Genomic DNA, 21602 nt, shown 5'->3' on the forward strand with positions numbered 1-21602 from the left:
AATCTCTAAAGTTCTCTGCTCACAATTTTTTTTTTTGACGAACCGCTGCGACTACTATTTAGATATATTGTGGTATGCCACAATCTAAGTGTACTATCACTATTGAGTGATAGTCGTTATTGAGATACGCACTCTTCCCAGTTAGGCACTCCATTTCATATAAGGGTTATTATCTGTTTGGGATTTGCAGTCCACATATCACATATCCAGTGATTCTTTACCGATGATTATTATGTCGTTTTCCATTGAGAACCTAGACAATAACCCAGGTTAGTTGCTTCAAACAAACTTTTTTAATGGAACTGACTTGGGTTCACGCAAATTTTTGTTTCAAATGAGTAAAAAAACTCCCCTAATTGATTTTTTTTTCTCAAAAACTCAACGTTGTGGTTAGGTAATACAGTAGGATTCCGTTTTTGGCAACAATATATTTTTTTTCAGTTGCCAAAACTGGAACCGTGCCAAAAATGGAACCATACCTTAAAAGCTTTTATTTTCAATTTGTGACTTCATAAATGTTACAAGAACATTAATTATATAATAATATGTGAAATGGAATGGAATAATACAAAAAAATCAGCAAATTTAATTTTATTCGCTATGCCCACCTCCATAAAATATAGTAAATATGACTCCTATGCTTGGAAATAAAGTCAGTGATATCCATTATTACAACAAAATGTGTATTGAGCATTTTTTTAAAGATTTACTATGAACAAAAACATTGTTGCCAAAAATGGAACCCTTTTGTTGCCAAAAGCGGAACTTTTTTGTTGCCAAAAATGGAGCATGCCAAAAACGGAACGTGCCAAAAACGGAATCTTACTGTATTGACATTAAACCATATATTGATTAGACTGCCCAGAAAAATGAATTTTTGAAAACTCAATCGGCCCTCCCCTGAGTTGACTCCAAGTCCCGCCAGGAGTATTTGCTCCAAATTCTAAGCAAATCGGACAAGTCTAGCTACCTGACCAACGTGTTTGAAGTTTGTATGGGATTTTTCGACAATTTGCATGGAGAAAACCCACTAGCTCGCATTTTTGCCGATATATGGCACTATATGCATTGTATTATCACTGTAAGTGAAAATAAGAAAGATAATTTAATTGTCCACAACTTTGTCGAAGACAAATCCGGCTTTGTTGAAAGAAGTTATTAAACTTTTAACGAAGTGATGTCTGAGTCAGTTTTGCATGGGGCCTAGCAGTGAATGGTTGTGTATCAGTACTCGATTCCCACGAACTATACATTTTTGTGAAATAATGGTTAGATTTAGGTAAACAGTATGTTCAGAAGAATTGTAGTACATGATACGAGTTATGTTTTGGTTAGAACATTTTAGTTCCACCTGTGACCGCATAGAGGGCGCCAACACTAACTTTTCATAGAAAAAAAGATAGAATATTGAGATGTTCGGAAGAGTTACTGAAAAATGCCTGTTCTACAACTTTGTAGAATACACCTAATTTCTATCTCTTTCCGTTGAAAAGTTAGTGTTAGCGCCCTCTATGCGGTACCATGTGGAACTAAAATGTTCTAACCAAAACATCACTCGTATTATTTACTATAATTCTTCAGAACATTCGATTGAGCTAAACCTAACCATTATTAGGAATCAGAATCTATTGGCTTAAATGGCACGTTCCCCGTATGTAGTCGGGGATTGCCATTATTACACGAAATTGTTTAGTTCATGAAAATCGAGTACTGACTGACTCAGACATCACTTCGTTTAAAGTTTAATAACTTCGTTCAACAAAGCTGGATTGACTAGCAGTCTACAACAAAGTTGTAGACAGTCAAATTATCTTCCTTATTTTCACTTACAGTACGATAATACGATGCATATAGTGCCATCTAGTGGCGCAAAATGCGATCTAGTGGGTTTTCTCCATGTAAATTGTCGAAAAATCCCATACAAACTTCAAACACGTTGGCCCGGTAGCTAGACTTGTCCGATTTGCTTAAAATTTGGAGCAAACGCTCCTGGCAGGACTAGGAATCGACTCAGGGGTGGGCCGATAGAGGTCATTTTTTCTTGTCACTCTAATATTGATCAATATATTGATGGTGTAAGGTAGTCTTAAAAATTTTGATTCTCTAGAATTTAAATGGGATTGATAATAAGCGGACCCTACACGGGACAAGAATATTGTCAATAAAAATATTGTCAAGACTGCTTCAATACGTCAATCCCATTTAGCGGACCCTACACGAGACAAGAATATTGTCAATAAAAATATTGTCAAGACTGCTTCAGTACGTCAATCCCATTTGAATTCTACAGAATCAATATTTTCAAAATGTCCTTACACGATCAATATATTGATCAAAAATTGGTTTATTGTCAATATTTCTGCTCGTGTAGGATCCGCTTTTGATTTCTACATGATCAATATTTTCAAGATACATGATCAATATATTGATCAATAATCGATTTATTGACAACATTTCTGTACGTGTAGGGTCCGCTATAGATTGAAGCAGTCTTATCAATATATTTATTAACAATATATTTTTGTCTAGTGTAGGGTCCGCTTTAAGCGAGACAAGAATATTGTTAATAAAAATATTGACAAAACTGCTTCAATAAGCGAACCCTACATGAGCAGAAATATTGACAATAAATCATATATTGATCAATATATTGATGGTGTAAGGTCATCTTGAAAATATTGATTCTGTAGAATTTAAATGGGATTGATGGATTGAAGCAGTCTTGTCAATATATTTATTGACAATATTTCTGTCTCGTGTAGGGTCCGCTATACGTTAATCCCAATTGTTTTCTACATGATCAATATTTTAAAGATACCCTTACACCATCAATATATTGATCAGTAATCAATTTATTGACAATATTTATGCACGTGTAGGGTCCGCTTAAGATTGACGCATTGTCAATATTTTTATTGACAATATTCTTGTCTCGTATTGGGTCTGCTTAAAACCCAATTTAATAATAATTTTTATTTTGTGTTTCGGGGCTGATTTTTTCATCAACTTTTAGCTTTTAAACCAGGTTTAACACACCGCTAAGCCCGCTTTAAAACTTAAGCGTGGCCCTAATAAAATATACACGAACTTTAACCCATATAGTCCTACGATTCCACATATTGTTTGGATGATACCCTGAACAGGTCGTTGACCTCTTGGCGTACATGAAATATTTTCCATAGAGACCATACCAAGGACCATACACTACTTGGAGCATAGCATCCATTTGTTTTGTTCGTACGATTTTACGCATTACCAAAATGTGATTTAGCAATACATGGTACGTATTCTAAATACGGACGCAAAAGCTAGTGAAACAGTAATCAAGATTTAAGAAAATAACGATTTCAAATGCTATGACGTGCCAAATCAACAAATGATTCAAATATCTTGACGCGAAACGGATCCTCTTGAACAAAATCTATAGTGACAAGTAAAGAAAGCATTAGCTACCGTGTCACTGTCATCTCGATTTCTCCGAGTCGAGCGAAGGAAAATCAATGTCGAAAAGTGGAAAGCTTAATTCCCTGCCTAAATATTGAATTCATAGAATATTATAAGCTGCCCTTTTCTTCCTTTCCTAAACAATCGTTGTTGCACCGTTCGATTTGTTTTCCTTCTTGATCACCCGGATTGCTCGTTTTTGTTTTGCATGTTATCCTACGCTAAAAAGGCTTGGGGATGAATTACAATGAAGGGTCCACTGTTGGATTTTTGAATTAATGACAAACGTCTCAGTGAGAGGTTGTCGTTCAATGTTCGGAAATAGGAACTGCGATGAGTATTGCCATCACCCCTTGTTTAGATTAAATCTATCCAAACGAAATGATATTTAATTGATTTACTTTATTTTTTTTCTGACTTTGCAGCAGATGGTGTCACCTTAACCGAAGTGGTCGCAGAAACTGCTACCAAAGAGGTCGTTCAAAAGGCACTGGTTATTCCTGAGAAGGCTTCTTCGTTCAACGTTCACCCGGAGCGGTTATGCCAGGACCAATGCTTCTACTGTGGCGGCAAATTTGGCTTGTACGACACGCCATGTCACATAGCTGCAATGAAGTCCACCGACAGGCAGCAAAAAATACTAGCTAGTATGTGTTTTACTCTCAAGTTTTTTGCCATGTATATTTAAATTTTCGTTTTAATAGGCGAGGTAAAAATCAAAATCGACAGCTGTTTGTGCGATGCCTGTTTCCGGCATGTTGATAGAAAGACCAACTGCCCTTCCTACAGGAAAAAGACCGAAGCAAAATCACTTTCATCGCTTGCAAAGATTCAAAGTAATCCAGATTCGTCATATGAGGATAAGCAATCCCACGAAGAGATGGTGCTGAGCACAGCTTCGATGGCAGCGGAGAATATTGAAACGGATGCCAAGGATAACCCAGTTCAACCGTCTACCAGCGAAGATCTGGAAATAGTAGAAGAGAGAATTCACGGTAGCTGTTACGTTCAGAACTGTGGTGCAAATGCATCCCATACGATCCGCCGCAAATGGCTGTTAAAGATGAAGAAAACTATTAGTAAGATTTTGGAGATTAATCTAGAACAAACCAACGTGGCATCGAATTTAATACCGATTTGCGATGGTCACTACGAGTTGATAAGCCACCTGATGATTTGCGCCATGTGCAAGCGACGACTGCCGAAGAACCACATCTATTACATAGTTAATGTGAGTATAACCTCATCCCTTCCGCTGAAGCCAAAACATACAGCGGCCGGAAGAGGAGGAGACGATAAATTTTCCAACTTCTTAACTCCATGCGGTCTGTTCGGGTATCATGTTTGTGGACCAGGGGAGGAGAATCTGTTGAGCATTTCCCTAACCGAGTCTCTTCTTGCAGGAAATTCCACAATTAGAACGCCTTATCCAGGAGCAGGGCATAGCAATGAAACTTGGCAATTCAACGCTGGTCGTGTGTAAATTATGCAGATACTATGCTAATTTGTTGCTTAAGCCACCGGATGCAAAATCACAAAAAGCTCAGTTCATCAAGAACTACAACAGAAGGTGGGTATCATTTGCGTACCATAAGAAGCAGATGAAAGTAGCTAGTTGTCAAAGTTTAATTGGTCGTTTATTGGAACAATTACTTAAAGAAGAAACATTGTCGCTTGCGGTTCCATTTGGTGGAGACGGATGGTAGTTCATGGGTTAATTTTAATATTAAATTGGCATATTTCAGAAAGATCGACCGCAATATAATCCTATGCTATTTATCAAATTCATGTTGTTAAACTATAGTAAAAATTAGGGACGTTGCGATATTTTCGATACTAGTACGGAATCGATACTTCTGTTTCCGAAGCTCGATTTTGTGGTATCGATACTTCAATCACGATACTTTACTGATATCGATACAATCTTCACGATATCGAAAAGAATCGAAAGAACCAGTAGTTGGAAGTATTCGATTCGGAATTATGAACGAGTTTAGAATTATTTCCGAGTGAAATGTGATTACCTATTCAGGCTAAACCATTGCGGAATCGGTTGTTACATTTGAGTTGCTACAATAATTGGAGCACCAATCGCATTTGATGAAAAAATCGATTCCGAACATTGCCCATTATTTGACAGTCCATGAGACTTTCTGATCAGCCAAATTATTTATTGTTTATCTTTTCTGACATTCGACGTCTGACATAATCGTCGACTGGATCCAACATCAAACGAATCAGATCAATAAAATATATTTGTCGAACGGGTTTTTCTGTTCGCAGGAGCGGAGCAAAACGTTAACTGACAAAACCCACTACTGAATTTCCAAACAACGGTTTGCAGATTACCTAATTCAGGGAATTAAGCTACTGTAAAAGCACAGACTAACAGACATAACACTCGAAAACAATGCTTCGTCCGCTTTAACGGTCATTTTAAATATATTTGTAGTTGAGACTGTGCCCACATTTGAAATTATGGCGCCACTGACCTATGAACAAGCAGATGGGGGATAGACCACTAGTGAAAAATTGTTCCCAAACCTGAGGGGTAACCCATCAGCAAATGAGCGTTTGGCAAATGAGTGGAGCTAGTGTTCTGGGAAAATTACCGGATCGATGTTTTTGTTGGAATTCCCTCATAGTGTTATGTCTGTTAGTCTGTGGTAAAAGTGCGGAATCGAATGGCGATACTTTCAAGTATCGATACTACGACTACGATTATATCGAAAGTATCAGTACTTGCATTCGATACCAGTATCGATTCTAAGTATCGATGTATTTTAATATCGAAACGTCCCTAGTAAAAATGTGATATTGAACATGAAAGGATTTGACAAACCTACGTCTGGTTAACATTTGGTTCGTCACTTTGCAATTGCAAGTCGCTCGTTGGAGTCACCGTATAGAATAATAATGAGTTCAGTTAGTTTCCATAAACTTAAAAACTTTTTGATTCCATCATAGTATGAGAAACCGGATGCGAATTGCTTTCAAATTTTAACATCTCGTAAATAAGCTGGCAGAACTTTCCTTTCTTGTGTGATGACGTCATCATAAAATGTGTCATTCAGTACAATAAGATGGTACAGGTGGCAGTTTCGTATGTGTGAGTGCGGTTGTCTTATTTTTCTCCGTGGTGCCTTTTTTCATTCTGATTGGTTGGTCATGTAAATATTTACCTCTTGCGTAAAAACGCAGAATCCCTCTGGATAAAGACTCGCCAACTCTATCTTATTCTTATTATTTATCAGTAAGTATCATTCCGATCGAGCACGAGACCTATCAAAAGCCCTCAATCCGAAGAAAATCGCTTCGAATCCTTCTGGAACGAGGGCCATTGACAGGTCTCGTGCTCGATTGGAATGACACTGACAGATAAATGGTAAACAAACAATTGACGTGGCGATTCTTATCCAGAGGGATGCAGCGTCTTTACTCTTGCGGGCCTGGTCGCCATACTAATTTTCACCACCGTCAACCTTGCTTTCAATTGGTTGGTTTTGTTGGTGTAATGCTTTCTATACCCGAATTCCATTGAAATAACTGACGTTTTAAATACACACACTGAGATCTTGAAGTTTTATACTACCGCTCTCCCTTCAGGCCCAGAAGCGGTTTGTTTGCCTCCCAATTTTAACGTCAAGCGGACCCTACACGTGCAGGAATATTGTCAATAAATCGATTATTGATCAATATATTGATCATGTAAGGGTATCTTGAAAATATTGATCATGTAGAAATCAAATGGGATTGACGTATTGAAGCAGTCTTGACAATATTTTTATTGACAATATTCTTGTCCCGTGTAGGGTCCGCTATAGTCCGCTTATAGCGGACCCTACACCAGTAGAAATATTGACAATAGCGGACCCTACACGAGACAAAAATATTGTCAATGAATATATTGACAAGACTGCTTCAATCCATCAATCCCATTTAAATTCTACAGAATCAATATTTTCAAGATGACCTTAAGCGGACCCTACACGAGCAGAAATATTGACAATAAATCATATATTGATCAATATATTGATGGTGTAAGGTCATCTTGAAAATATTGATTCTGTAGAATTTAAATGGGATTGATGGATTGAAGCAGTCTTGTCAATATATTTATTGACAATATATCTGTCTCGTGTAGGGTCCGCTTTACACCATCAATATATGATTTATTGTCAATATTTCTGCTCGTGTAGGGTCTGCTAATGAATAATATTTTGATCAATATAGAGATGGTGTAAAGCGGACCCTACACGAACAGAAATATTGACAATAAATCATATATTGATCAATATATTGATGGTGCAAGGTCATCTTGAAAATATTCATTCTGTAGAATTTAAATGGGATTGATGGATTGAAGCAGTCTTGTCAATATAGGGTGATGTGCCTATTATGGCAGTAGAGCCTATTGTGACCCTATTTCGTACCCCTTGGTTTCGAACCAAGCATATGAGATAATGACAATATCGATTTGGCTAAAACAGGTGTGCAAAAAAAGCTCAAGTTATATTCTTTATTTGTTGGGCACATACGTATTCAGAACTATCCACTAAATCCAACTTTTAATTAAAACAAAATCACCTTATTGAAATATCTGCTGATCCGCCTCACTCGCGTAGTGAACCGAAACAGGACGCAACGGCGCTTAGCAAAATAAACACTTTCGAGCCAGCATTTACCGCCTCATATCTCGTTATTCCGGCACAAATATATTAAATATTGCACTGATACATACCTTTATTTTAGCTGGAGAACCTTTTTACGATTATTTCACTTTAAAAGCACTCGTCAAACACTAGAATAGGCCTAGTGTTATAATAGGATAAAACTAAATACGGGGGTTCCTATTATTGGCATGTTTTGCTGATACACTACCACAATCAAAACCAACTTTTTGCATCCATCATACAGAAAAGAATCACCAGTGCGGCCAAACCAAAACATGAACTTGAAAACATAATGTTATGCAATTTCAGGTAGAAGTAATCAATTATTTCAAGTTATTCAACTAATTGTTGATCGCAGATATTTTATTTTCATCTGCACATACAATTTGGATCGGGAGGAAGTAATGTGTGATGTGAACTTTATATTCCAGTTGTTAACTTTCGCATGGTTATTTCCTGCATGCGCAGTTCTGGGCGCTCTTCTACTAACAGCTGATGAGTTTCTTTCGTGTGCGTAATGTTTACGTTTGTTTTCATCGGCTGAAAAAAGCAGAATAATTCGTTTTACAAATCACGCGTTGGCGTCCATGATCTGGATACCTAGTTAGAATCGACGCAAATGAAATATGAGGCATTGCGTTTCAACTAGATTGTTTTTCGATGAGGTGGAAATCGGCACACCCATGAGGCGATAATTGGAACGTTCAGGTGGGAATAGATGCACAGAATAGAACATTTATTTTCATTTATACTGAAAATTGACACAATTCTGCCAAATAAGCATTATACAGATGTTTAAGAAACAGTACACTGATACTTTATTCTGAAAAAGTTTATAGGTAATATGACTTCTTTTTAAGTTGTTCAAAAAATAGTGCGACCCTCTCCATAATGGTGCCAAAATAGGCTCATCACCCTATTTATTGACAATATTTCCGTCTCGTGTAGGGTCCGCTTAAGGTCAACAAAATATTGATTCTGTAGAGTTTAAATGGGATTGATGGATTGAAGCAGTCTTGTCAAAATATTTATTGACAATATTTCTGTCTCGTGTAGGGTCTGCTTATGATTATTTGAGCTGACAAGGAACCAACACACATACACACACACAAACGATAAATTTTGGACAAACATATAATAACGGCTTATGAGCCAACTGTCAGCGACTGGATGTTGTTGACTCAAATCAGCCGGAATGCTGGCTGGTTCTAATTCGTATTCCGGCTCCTGTGACAACCGATTCTAGTAAGGATCGGTCATGTCACTCGAGCCGAAATGCGAATTAGAACCAGCCAAATTAGAATTATTAGCATTTCAACGCCATTATAAATACTTTGGGCGAGCTATTTCAAACGTTTAAATTGGTTGACAGTTTCATATATGACAGCTGGAGGAAAAACAAACCTCCAATTAGTGTGTGTGTGTGTGTGTGTGTGTGAAATAATTTGCAAAGAACTCTTTATTCAACGGGTTTTGGTTCGAGCCAAGAACATGTAGTCCTTTTTGCATGGACTTATGTCTTCCTTTTGGTGTGAGTTTGACTTGAGTCAATTTCAAATTCTAACATCTTGATTAGGCCGTAAAAGCTAACTGTAAAAATTCTCTTTGATAAAAAATTCCGGACTAACCGTTATTGAAAAAGCGTAATTGAGTAGTTTATGTCGTTTCTGCTTACGTTATATGCTAGGGTACTCTTTTTCATATTTTTAACATCTTGCGGCAATATACATGAAACTAGAGCTTCTTTATGACGACACATAGATGTCCGCACCATAAAATGTCCTCATCCCAGTAAATTACATCCGGAATTAAATTCGGAATATGGGCTGATTTATTGTGGAATTCCAACCTAAGGCAACAACCCATCCTGAATGAGTCGGTCTTCGAATCGGTTGTTACATTTGCGCTTAAATTCTAAAAAAAACATTCCGATTGCAATGAGTTGCAATGGCCGCAAATAGATTTATTAGATTTTATTTGAAATTAAAATTCTATAAACTGTTCCCACATTTTTCTGCATCAAATGTGTATCTATTTTACAATATTATATTTTCTCCAAGATCCAAAGTTTTAATATCTTCCCCATACATTTAAATTCACGTTAGCCACCACCGAAGCAGCGCCAGCTCTTTATTTTCATGAAAGTATTACCTAATTCACAGAGAAAGTTTTTCTATTTTGTTCACTGCCAACATATGTGATTGACGAGTAACGGATTGTATAGAATTTTTCAGGGGGTGTCATCCGCTATTGAGTTCTTGTCGCTCGGTCTCACGAACACTTCTGCAGCTTCCTGGTTAAAAACAATCCCATTTGATTTTACCGCCTTTGTTTAATATTTTCCACCAGCTAGTGATGTAGTGTTTGTCATGTGACGTGTACGTACATGAGCCGTAGAAAAGTCTATGAAGATATACAGACTTTGACAATAGTCAACATATGATGGGCCTAGCCGCTTTTAGATCCATGCAGCGTTGCCAATGTTCCAGATTTATCTGGAATCCTCCAGATTTTTCCCAACTGAACAGACATTTGTTCAAGCCAGACATTTCGCCAGATTTTTAAAATTTTGCCAGATTTTTCCAGTTATTCTGAATTTTACGTTACACCCCAGCGAGGTTACCATTATGCCAGATTTATCTGGTACAGTCAAAGTTTTTTTTAAGATTCCAGCCAGCAGTGAAATCCCTTATTATATCAGATTTTTAAATTATAGAAGTTGTAACAAACAAATTTTGGAAATCCAGGTCATATTCCATTAATACACATTCTATGACGAGCAAAATTTCGATGACTTTGAGGTCGCTGTCAAGTGACAGATTTTGCCAGATATTAAAATTAAGCATGGCGTTCGGGGCCCTTGAAGTAAACATCAACATCCGAACGAACATCCTGATTTTTCGGCGCACGATGAAAAGTGAGAAAAGGCCGAGTTTCACTTCGGATTTATCGATTTGAACACTTTTTTGTGTTGTCCTTAGACGACTAAGACCGATCACGGCCCATCTCACCGATTTTCACTTTTTATTTCGAAAAAAACCGATTAAATCAACTATAACCGAACCAAACAAAACTTATGGTAACAGAATGGCCCACTACGTCAACTATTTGTGCTTTTCTTCTTCATATCCTCTTGTTTTTTCGTCTTCATAAAAGAAAAGTGACAACCGCACTCACACACAGAAAAAAATGTGCACACCTGTATCCGTCTTGATTCTGTAGCGTTAAACTAGCGCCCAGGTGGCGAAATCGTTAAAGTTTAAAGCGGACCCTACACGAGACCAGAATATTGTCAATAAAAATATTGACAAGATAGCATCAATCCGTCAATCCCATTTGAATTCTACAGGATCATTTTTTTTCAAAACGACATTATACGATCAATATATTGATCGTTAATTGGTTTATTGACAATATTTCTGCTTGTGTAGGGTCTGCTTAACGGGGAACTGGAGCGTTGCCAGAATTTTTTTATTTCCCACATTATGTTTTGGGAAACTTCCGGTAACCATCCGATACTGTTCAGGAACCTTTATTTAAAGTGTACCAGTATGATGTGGCTAGGTAGCATAACCGAGACCTAGAAACAAAATCGACGCAAAGCGGCTGAGAAATTGATGGGAGGCACAAATCTCCGATCAACATGGGGAACGTGCCATTTGAGCCAGACGCCACTGATTCCTGAAACAAACTGTGATCCACTCGTTTGCCCGGCTTACTCAAACATAGGGGCAGATTACTTGTGATGCATTTTAAAAAATCAGCGAAATTAAATGAATTTCGTTCCATCGAAATAGAAATTCATAATGTATTTTGCGTTGCGTGTAAAATGTTAAAACCCTACAAAAAACGAGTCCCACCTTCAACAAAACGTCGATCAAAGTGGATCAGCGTAGCACAGAGAACAGACATCCATGATCGAACAAAAATATTTAAAAAACGTGTGTAAACATTTGAATTAATATACTAAAACACTAGTGCCGCCACACCAACCTATCCCAACTATCCGTCAAATCGATTCCGGAACCGGTTCGAAATCCTGGATGGATTCTGCATGGAATCTAGCTCAAAGAAAACAACCGATTCCGACTCTATCGGTTGACACATTTGAGCTAGAATTCATGCTGGAAGTCCGAATCGGTTCCGGACTAGTTTGACTGGGTAGAGGAATAACCGCTGTCAATTCTGTCGCACTCCGCCACAAAAAACATGACGACAGTAGCGCACCTGGTTTAGATATCCAAACTACCTTCGAAACCGTTAGAGATTTTACACAAGTTGAATGCTGAAGATGGACGTCTGTTCTCTGTGAGCGTAGGACGTTTGTTAACCCATTCATGTCCATGTTTTTGTGGACAACAACGTTTTTAAACAGCTATAACTTTTGATTGAAGCAAGAATTGCTCACAAAAACAAGTAAGTTTAATAAATGTGACTACTGCCTTTTATTTGAGTACTAACAGTTACAAAGATCAGCTCTAGAACTGAAGTTATTGCGATTAGTCTGATTAGATTCCGATGGAGCAGTGCTGCCAGGGACAGTTTACGTTGGCGACGGAAAATGTAATTTTCATATATCTTCGTTATTTCGCAACATTATTAAAAACTGATAAAACCTATCAATTTAGACTGTCTTTGGCTACATTTTCCACGCAACTGGACTATTGTGAATATTCTAGGAGAATTGTATTGAGCATTGAAAGGTAAAAATTGAGCAGCTTCTAGCACTGCGAGGGAAGCACCTATCTTTATGAAAAAAGGTTTTTCGTGTTCCTTGACCACACCGTTTTCTAGGAAAAATAGTTTTGAAACCCTACATATACTAGAAAAAAGTTGAGCATGAAAGGGTTAATCAATCTTTTCTACGAGGGAGTGCAAAGTTAATGCAAAAATGGATATTAAATGCATTTTTTCAAATTCGATGCAAATTTGTTATATACATTCCTAGAGTGATCTGCCCTAGGGGCCTATACCTCGTTTAAATCCGACTGAGCTGTAGCGAAGTCGGACAGCATGCGTAAAAAGTGGAGTGGTGGAATCATAATAAAATTGGCAAAGCTAGTAAAATGTAAAATGTATCCGGATGAACCTATTAGCACAGACTAGCAGACATAACACTCAAAAACAAAGCCTCGCCCGCTTTAACGGTCATTTTAAATATATTTGTAGTTATGGCGCCATTGACATATGAACAAGCATATGGGAGATAGACCACTAGTGAAAAAATGTTCCCAAACATGAGGGGTAACCCACCAGTAAATGAGTGTTTGGGACTATGAATAAAATTTAGGTGTTATATTAGATTCAAAGTTAAATTTTATTGATCATTATAACACAATTATACACAAAGCTAACAACATGCTCAGTTTTATAAAACGCTTTAGCTATCATTTTGAAGATCCTTATACAATAAAAATATTATATATTGCATATGTTAGGTCGATATTGGAATATTGCAGTATTATTTGGTGCCCTTTTTCAAGCAGACATGAAGAACGAATAGAATCGGTACAAAAACAGTTTTTATTATTTGCCCTTCGTAAATTAGGATGGACAGCATTCCCTCTGCCATCTTACGAAGCACGTTGCTTGCTTATCAATATTCAAACATTAAAGGAGCGTCGCGAATTTGCAATGCTCTCATTCATTAATAATATCGTTTCGCATCGTATCGATTCAGCTGAAATTTTATCCAAATTGAACTTTTATGCACCTTCACGACAGCTACGAAATCGAAGTATATTTTCAATAACTCCTTTTCGCACAAACTATGCAAAATATAGCCCCATAAATCGAATGATGTCTATTTATAATCACTATTGCGACTCAATTGATTTTACAATGTCTAAACTGAAACTAAAGCAATATTTTATACACAAAAGAAATTCTAACGCGTAAGAGGATGATTCAGTAAAAGCCGAAATTGCTTTATTTATACTAAATTCACGAAATATACACATTAGTAATTAAGGAAATCTGTAGTCTACATCGATTGACGAAATAAATAAATAAATAAATAAATAAAAGGTGAAGCTAGTGTTCTGGGAAAATGGTCGGATCGATGTTTTTTGAGGGAATTTTCTCATAGTGTTATGTCTGTTAGTCTGTGCTATTAGGTTTTACACCAACCAACATAACCCCACAAAATGAGCTAGATGAACTTCGTTTGACAATTATCGGTTGTTTGTTTACATGGGAGTTGCGTGAGTTTGAATGTAACAGATGAGCACCCGTTACATTCGAAATCAAGCAACTGATAAAGTAAACAAACCACCGGGAATTGTCAAACATGAACTTCATTCATTATGAGTTTATTCGTGTCGTCATCTTGTATAGTTATCCTTTAAGGCTAGTTTACAGTTTGGGAAATGGATCACGGGATTTCGCACGGGATTTGCGTCGGGATTTGATCAGGGAAAATTTTCCGCCGAGATCTCTCCAAACTGTCAAACCAAAAACTCTGCTGCTTCTTAAAAATACAAACAGTATCCAACTTGCAGCAAATTGCAAACCTTCTAAAAATACTATTTTCCCCGTCGGAAACAATTTATGTTGAATTGTTCCCGGCCGGCTTTCTGTGTGGAGAGTTTTAAAATCCCGTGATGTTTCCCGCGGTTGGGTTTACAGTTCAGGAAAACTGTCATTTTTGTGTAGACTCAATTCCCGTCACGGGATTTGAAATCCCGAGCTCCATTTACAATACACAAGGACCCAAATCCCGTGACACGTTTTCCGAACTGTAAACTAGCCTTTAGGGAGAGATATGCGGAAGAAAAAAAAAGGCAAACTAGCAACGATAAATATCGCGATAAAAAACTAGCATCACCTATTGCGAACCAAGTTTAGCGTGATTTTATTGTCATAACTTTTATTTTAAAAATAAGAGATGAAGCGCACTGGAAAATTTTGTGCGAATCAGCCTTGTAATTACGCTCTAATAGCTGAAATAAGTTTTTTCGGTACCCGAAGAATGCTGCATTACGCGATAAATGGGTTGAATTTTTCAAGTTCCGGAAGACTTCCCGTTGCTGGATTCTATGCAGCTATGTAGCGCAAGTATTATACAAACAAAAATCAGTAAATATGTATATAATAAAAAGAGAATACTGCAAAAAAAACTCCGATCCTGTGTATTCGCACGTTACGCAGTTATAGGAGTTTAAGGAAAACAAAAAAGCACATTCAAACGTTTTCTCCCAGCAAACATTTGATGATGGATCTATTTCCCGCAGAAAACCATTCTTGACCCTATAGAACAACGTAAACAATCTACAGAAGATAGATTAGATGCATAAAATATACCATGCGGTAGCTTTCGGACGAGATTAAGTCAAAAGTACTCAATTTTAGGTAGGTAGAGGATAACTACCACTGAGACGTCCAAAAAAATTTTGCGAAATCTTTCAACACGGGTCCAATGATGGACATCTGTTGAACGGTTATTTGGACGTTGTCCAAATTAGTCCAACGAACGTCCTTCATTGGACGATTTTGAAACCAACCGTTCTTAAGCGGACCCTACACGAGACAGAAATATTGTCAATAAATATATTGACAAGACTGCTTCAATCCATCAATCCCATTTAAATTCTACAGAATCAATATTTTAAAGATGACCTTACACCATCAATATATTGATAAATATTAGATTTATTATCAATATTTATGCTCGTGTAGGGTCCGCTTTAGAGGGTAATCTTGTAGAACTTAATTGTAAATTGACATTTCGACGACTTTTGATTGGCTGGATGTTGCTGGCTCGAATCAAAACTTGTCGAAAGTAAACAAAGTTCATTTCATATCGTCAACCTAGCGCCCAGGTGGTGAAATCGTTAGAATTCAATGGGGTGCTGGAGCGTTGTCAGAAAATTTTTATTTCCAGATTAAATTTTACTAAACTACCAGTTTAACTCAGCCGGAATGCTGGCTGGTTCTAATTCGTATTCCGGCTCCGGTGACACAACCGATTAAAGTTAGAATGTTTAAGGGGTACCATTTCGATGCGGCTTAGCCGCATAACCGAGGAACCGAAGCGGCGCAAAGCCGCTGAGGATCCGCCGGGCGCGATGGCCACCGACCCGCCGTCGGAAGCAAGCGAACCTGTGATCCACTCGTTTGCCCGGCTTACTCAAACATAGGGGCTATCCCTAGTTTAAGTTCGACTGAGCGGTAGCGAAGTCGGACAGCACGCGCAAAAGCGATATGGCGTAGCCACATTGGGTGGTGGACACAAAATAAAAAAAGCCAACGCTAGCAAAATGTAAACACAAATGAACACTTCGGATGAACCTATAGTCAATTGGCATTTCGACAAGTTTTGATTCGAGCCAATAATATGGGCCCCTTTCGATTCGAGCCGAAAATAGGGGCCTGCGGCCAAAACCTCTGAAATTACTCCGTTTCAATGACCTACACTGATAAACATTTTCTTGTAACATTAATTTTACACGTAGCTTTTTGCAAACAACAGTGACACATGTGTTGTGTAAGTTAACAAGAAATATTAATGTTACATTTACATTTCATAACAAAATGCACACAAAACCGCATTCTATATCAATGTGAACATGAAACTTATGTGTGTGCATAAATAATATGTACAGTTGGCACATACAACTTATGTGTGCGCTTGGTAACTTAACAGTGCTCGACAAACATATGATTACGTCCTAAAAGCCAACTGTCAAAATCCACTTTGAATGGAAATTCCGGACAAACCGTTACACGCCAATCACAGATGTTGGTTGTAAATGAAAGAGAAAAGTTTTCTCTTTCATAAACTGTTGTGAACTATGTTCGACTAGTAACGGTTTGTCTGGAATTTCCATTCAAAGTGGATTTTGATAGTTGGCTTTTAGGCCGTAATCATATCTCGACAAACATATGATTACGGCCTAAAAGCCAACTGTCAAAATCCACTTTGATTGGAAATTCCGGACAAACCGTTACACGCCAATTACAAATGTTGGTAGTAAACGAAAGAGAAAAGTTTTCTCTTCTATAAACTCTTGTGAACTGTGTTCGACTAGTAACGGTTTGTCCGGAATTTCCATTCAAAGTGGATTTTGACAGTTGGCTTTTAGGCCGTAATCATATGTTTGTCAAGATATGTTTGTCGAGATTTCTCGACAAACATATGATTACGGCCTAAAAGCCAACTGTCAAAATCCACTTTGAATGGAAATTCCAGACAAACCGTTACTAGTCGAACATAGTTCACAACAGTTTATGAAAGAGAAAACTTTTCTCTTTCATTTACTACCAACGTCTGTGATTGGCGTGTAACGGTTTGTCCGGATTTTTCGTTCAAAGTGGATTTTGACAGTTGGCTTTTAGGTCGTAATCATATGTTTGTCGAGATTTGTTCTATAGATTTTAATATGTTAAACAAATAGAATTTACGGTCAAATTTTTCTCAGTGTAGGATTCAATCGTTCTGAATGTTGAAATACCGATCATTTGTTTAGTGACCAAACTGAGATACAATTATAAATAAGAATTATGCATTTCATGGCAACATGTACCACATTGGACACGTGTACCGGCCGGATCTCGCATGTCTTTTACGAGATGTGTAATAGAAACTTTCCTATCTCCCAGTATGCAATTGTTCTTGACAATATACCCAAATGCGCATGTTCAAAGAGTTTAATAATGTTTCCATTGTATTGATTTCAGAATGCTACAATTCTATGAACGTGAAAACGAACAAGATCAATCGGAAACGAACACCGTCGTCGTGGAACCAGTCCGAATAGTTTCCAATCCAGATATCGTAATTTCCGATGGGGAGGAGGAATCCAACGGCTTGGTGACGATGGGTGATTCAGTCTCATTACAGCGACGTCGTCGTCATTCGCATAAGTCCACTGAACTTTCTATAGTTGATGCTAACTGTGCTCAAATGAGCGAGCTAGAGGAGGTTACGATAACACCTGCACCGAAACTGACCACGGCATCCAACGTCAGTGGCAATAGTTCCATCATTCTTGATACGACAGATGCGTCTATTGATCAGACAGCTTCAGCTGAGAAACGACGAAAGGACGACACTCTCGATATGACAAAGGCCCTTAAAGCAAACCCAAACATTTCGATGCGCGAGCTGTTCCCTGGCGAGGAAGAATTGGCTATTCATATCAATATTCCTTTCAACACGGCTTCGACGCGAACACCGGAAGGATGGGCAAAGGTAACCTCTACCTTACAATATGACGATGCCACACGAGCACTATGGGAAGATTTGCAGAAGCCCTATGGTAATCAATCTAGCTTCCTACGGCATTTAGTGCTACTGGAGAAATATTATCGCAACGGCGATTTGATACTATCACCGCAGGCTAAAAATAACGCTGCCACTTACTCAGAAGCCGTTCAAAACCGACTACGAGCATTTGATAATGTACCAACGCCTCCTCCTGTAACGGTAATCGATAAAACCACTATACTGCAGCAATTAGGCAATGCACCAATCACTATCATTCCGGCAGCAAAGTCAAGGACTAAATCTTCCACCGAACCCGTCAGTTTACTCAAATCGAACAACCCTCATTTGGTTAGCGGATCAGAACCATCATCGGTTACAACATTGAAGCGAAAGTTATCTATTGATTCTAAATCAAAAACTCCAAGCGGAAAGATTGAATCCGCTCAGGGGAATAAAGTGATTAAGCTAGATGAGACCATCGTTATGCCGGGAAGTAAAACCCCTAGTCTGGTTCCCCCAGAACTAATAAGCATTAATGCGAAACAAAACGTTACGATTACATCAATTCCGTCGACCAAGATTCAGACATCAAATCTTCAAAGCCAGCCGACTCAGCAACAATCGCTGCTTCAACCGCAGCAATCACTACTACAACCACAGGTATCCAATAAAAAGGTTCCTGGGTCAAGTGGTACTCGTGAGATTATCAAGCTGCCAGATCAGCTTACCGAAGCGGAACGACGTGAAACGTCAAAACCGTGGCGTCCAACCCTTATTCCTATCACTCCTGGTAGCTCCGAAGCAATCAAAGCTGGTCCCCTATACCAAACAGCCGATGGACGAAGGCTACCGAAACTGGTCCAAGTCATGTCTGGTGGAAAACCGTATCACATTTCTATCAATGACTATAACCGAATGTGTATATTAAGGCGTGAAAAGCTGCTGCAACAGCAGTTGCTACAGCAGCAAATCCATCAACATCAGAAGAGACTGCAGCAACAGTCACCTCCATCTCTGACTAAGGCACCGAAATCTTCCGAAACGTCAATCAATTCTGCAAAAATGGTGCAAATTCCGAACCAGATCCTTGAACAGAATTCGCTAATCCCAATCAATAACAGTGGGCACACCAGTTCGGGCAGTACCAAGGCAAATGGTCCTAACAGCGAACTGCAGCAGCTTATTCGAACACGCAAACCAAACAGTAATAGCAACTTGATGCCGACGACCATCTCGAGTGCTGCAGCAACTGCCTTTTTCAAGAACACATTATCGATGAATGCTGCCAGCAAAGCGCTTTCGTTACCCAACAGCACCAGTCTCTTTTCAATGCCTGTACAAAATCAACAGCAGCAACAACAACATCCACCAAATGCTTCCTCTCCCACGACACCCTCGCAACTTGACCAGCTCATAAAAAGTAACAACCAATTCCTGAACAGCTTCGTTAGCCAATCGCAGCTCAACGCGATGGTGGTGGCAGCGGCAGCAGCGGCGGCCAACTCCGGCAACCCAATGATGGGCGCGGGCACCAGCGGCGGATCAATTCTCATGGATAACTCAGCCGCCCATCTGTTATCCAAAATACCAAAATCCCTAACTGTGATACCACAACAGAAACAAAGATCCTTGTCACGTGTCTCCTCGAACGAGGACCAAAGCAGTGCCTAAGCAAAAGAAATCGATGATACAAGCAAAACTGAACTGCACACTAAAGTTAGAACAAAAAGCATAACCCCTTATCGGAAGTAGAAAATGAAGAAACCAACCTGTTCAATTTTAGAATTTAGATATTTTTCTTACAATGCTAATCAAAAAATTAATTCACTAACACAGAAAACGTAGGGATGCAAATAAGCTTGGGAACTAATCAATTGCTCTAGTCACTTTGGCTTGTCTTTAAATATTTACGAGTTTTCGTTCTCGATTTCTTTAATCAGTGGAATGTGAGCTAAACGCGGGAAAACATTCCAACTCGGGTGAGCGAAAATACTGACCATTTTGACTGCAGGCGAAAAACAGGTCGTCATGTTTTTTTCGGTATGTTGTAGGCACAACGGCAGACTTTGTTTATTATCGTTATCACAGATCACAGAAGTAACAACAACTCAAGCCAGTGAAACAACATCGAAAACGCTCATTGTCACAGGACAACTAACAAACCTAACGGAATCGGAAAATAGTAATCGGTTAAGAGACGAGTGAGGTTTTTATTGCGTCGCTCGTTCCGCGTAGAATTTCTTTGCCACATGTGCAAAGATTTAATTACTTGTAAAGCACTATAATTTTCTATTATAATGATATGATTATTGCCGATAATTTATTAGACAAGAAAAATCATATTTTATGTAAACACTAATGTACTACACCCACAAAGTGTGCGTCCCCATCTGGGATTAATTCAGGCTACTCTGTCGCAACATAAACTATGTATTCTCCTTTTCGCAAATCATTTTATTTGTGCTTAGAAAACTATTAGCAACCTTTGTTTTAGGTTTAGGCTCAGCCCGAAGTCGGGACCATTAAACTCTACCGGTAAATTATTATACTATTATATATGCTTTGTCCATTTCGCTTTGATCAATTCTACAGAATAATTTTCTGCAAGAAAGCCTAGTGTTGTAAGTTTGAAAAAATACAATGCAGTAATGCCCCTGTTTACAATGTAAGTCAAATTTAATGATAGAAATATGAAGACAAAAATATGTTGGAACTTTCAAACGAAGAGATACGAATAAAAGTTACAAAAAAAATTAAAAGAGCAAACATATGAGATAGTTGACTATTATTTAATGAATTTTAGGAATCAGATAAATAAGGAATCATATTTTATCACACCTATCACTAACGGATGAAACCTAGACATACACAATAGACGTATACTTCGATTTAAAACACGTGTATAAATTTGAAATAAATTTAAAGGTATTCCATAAATATTTCGATTACTTTGGATTGTCATTGTGAAATGTTCCCAAGCAGTTTCTGACTATCTACTGTTCTATGAAATGGTCGTTGAGGTTCACCTGCGAAAACCGGACAGTTACGAAAAAGCACAAATACACGAACTCATCGATATTTTGTCTGGGATGCGAAAAGTTTCTTTCTTCGAATCACTCGTGCTTGATGTATCATCATTTGACGTATTTATGACTAGGGTACTTTACTTCCGCTACCAACCGGATGTATGTCTCCGTCATCGTTACGTTGCGCAATATTAACATTGTCGGTAAATCTAACGAGTCGGAACAGACTTCCAGTAAAACGTACCACGCTTA

At 38.1% G+C, this 21602-nt stretch overlaps 1 protein-coding gene across 3 annotated transcripts in view; it reads left to right on the forward strand.

Annotated features, from left to right (window-relative positions):
* Positions 1 to 21263, forward strand: part of LOC131683418 (uncharacterized) — a 99220-nt gene extending 77957 nt beyond the window's left edge. For 2 of the 3 annotated variants that reach the window (XM_058965389.1, XM_058965390.1), the window contains exons 4-7: positions 3870 to 4091; positions 4149 to 4675; positions 4848 to 5014; positions 17796 to 21263. In XM_058965389.1, the coding sequence (XP_058821372.1) occupies positions 3870 to 4091; positions 4149 to 4675; positions 4848 to 5014; positions 17796 to 19995 (3116 nt within the window). In that variant the 3' untranslated portion in view covers positions 19996 to 21263. The remainder of the gene's footprint in view (positions 1 to 3869; positions 4092 to 4148; positions 4676 to 4847; positions 5015 to 17795) is intronic. The other variant, XM_058965391.1, reaches the window with a different exon arrangement.
* The last annotated feature ends 339 nt before the right edge of the window (positions 21264 to 21602 follow it).

Source organism: Topomyia yanbarensis, chromosome 2 (genome assembly GCF_030247195.1).
Source record: "Topomyia yanbarensis strain Yona2022 chromosome 2, ASM3024719v1, whole genome shotgun sequence".
NCBI classification, from domain to species: Eukaryota; Metazoa; Arthropoda; class Insecta; order Diptera; family Culicidae; genus Topomyia; species Topomyia yanbarensis.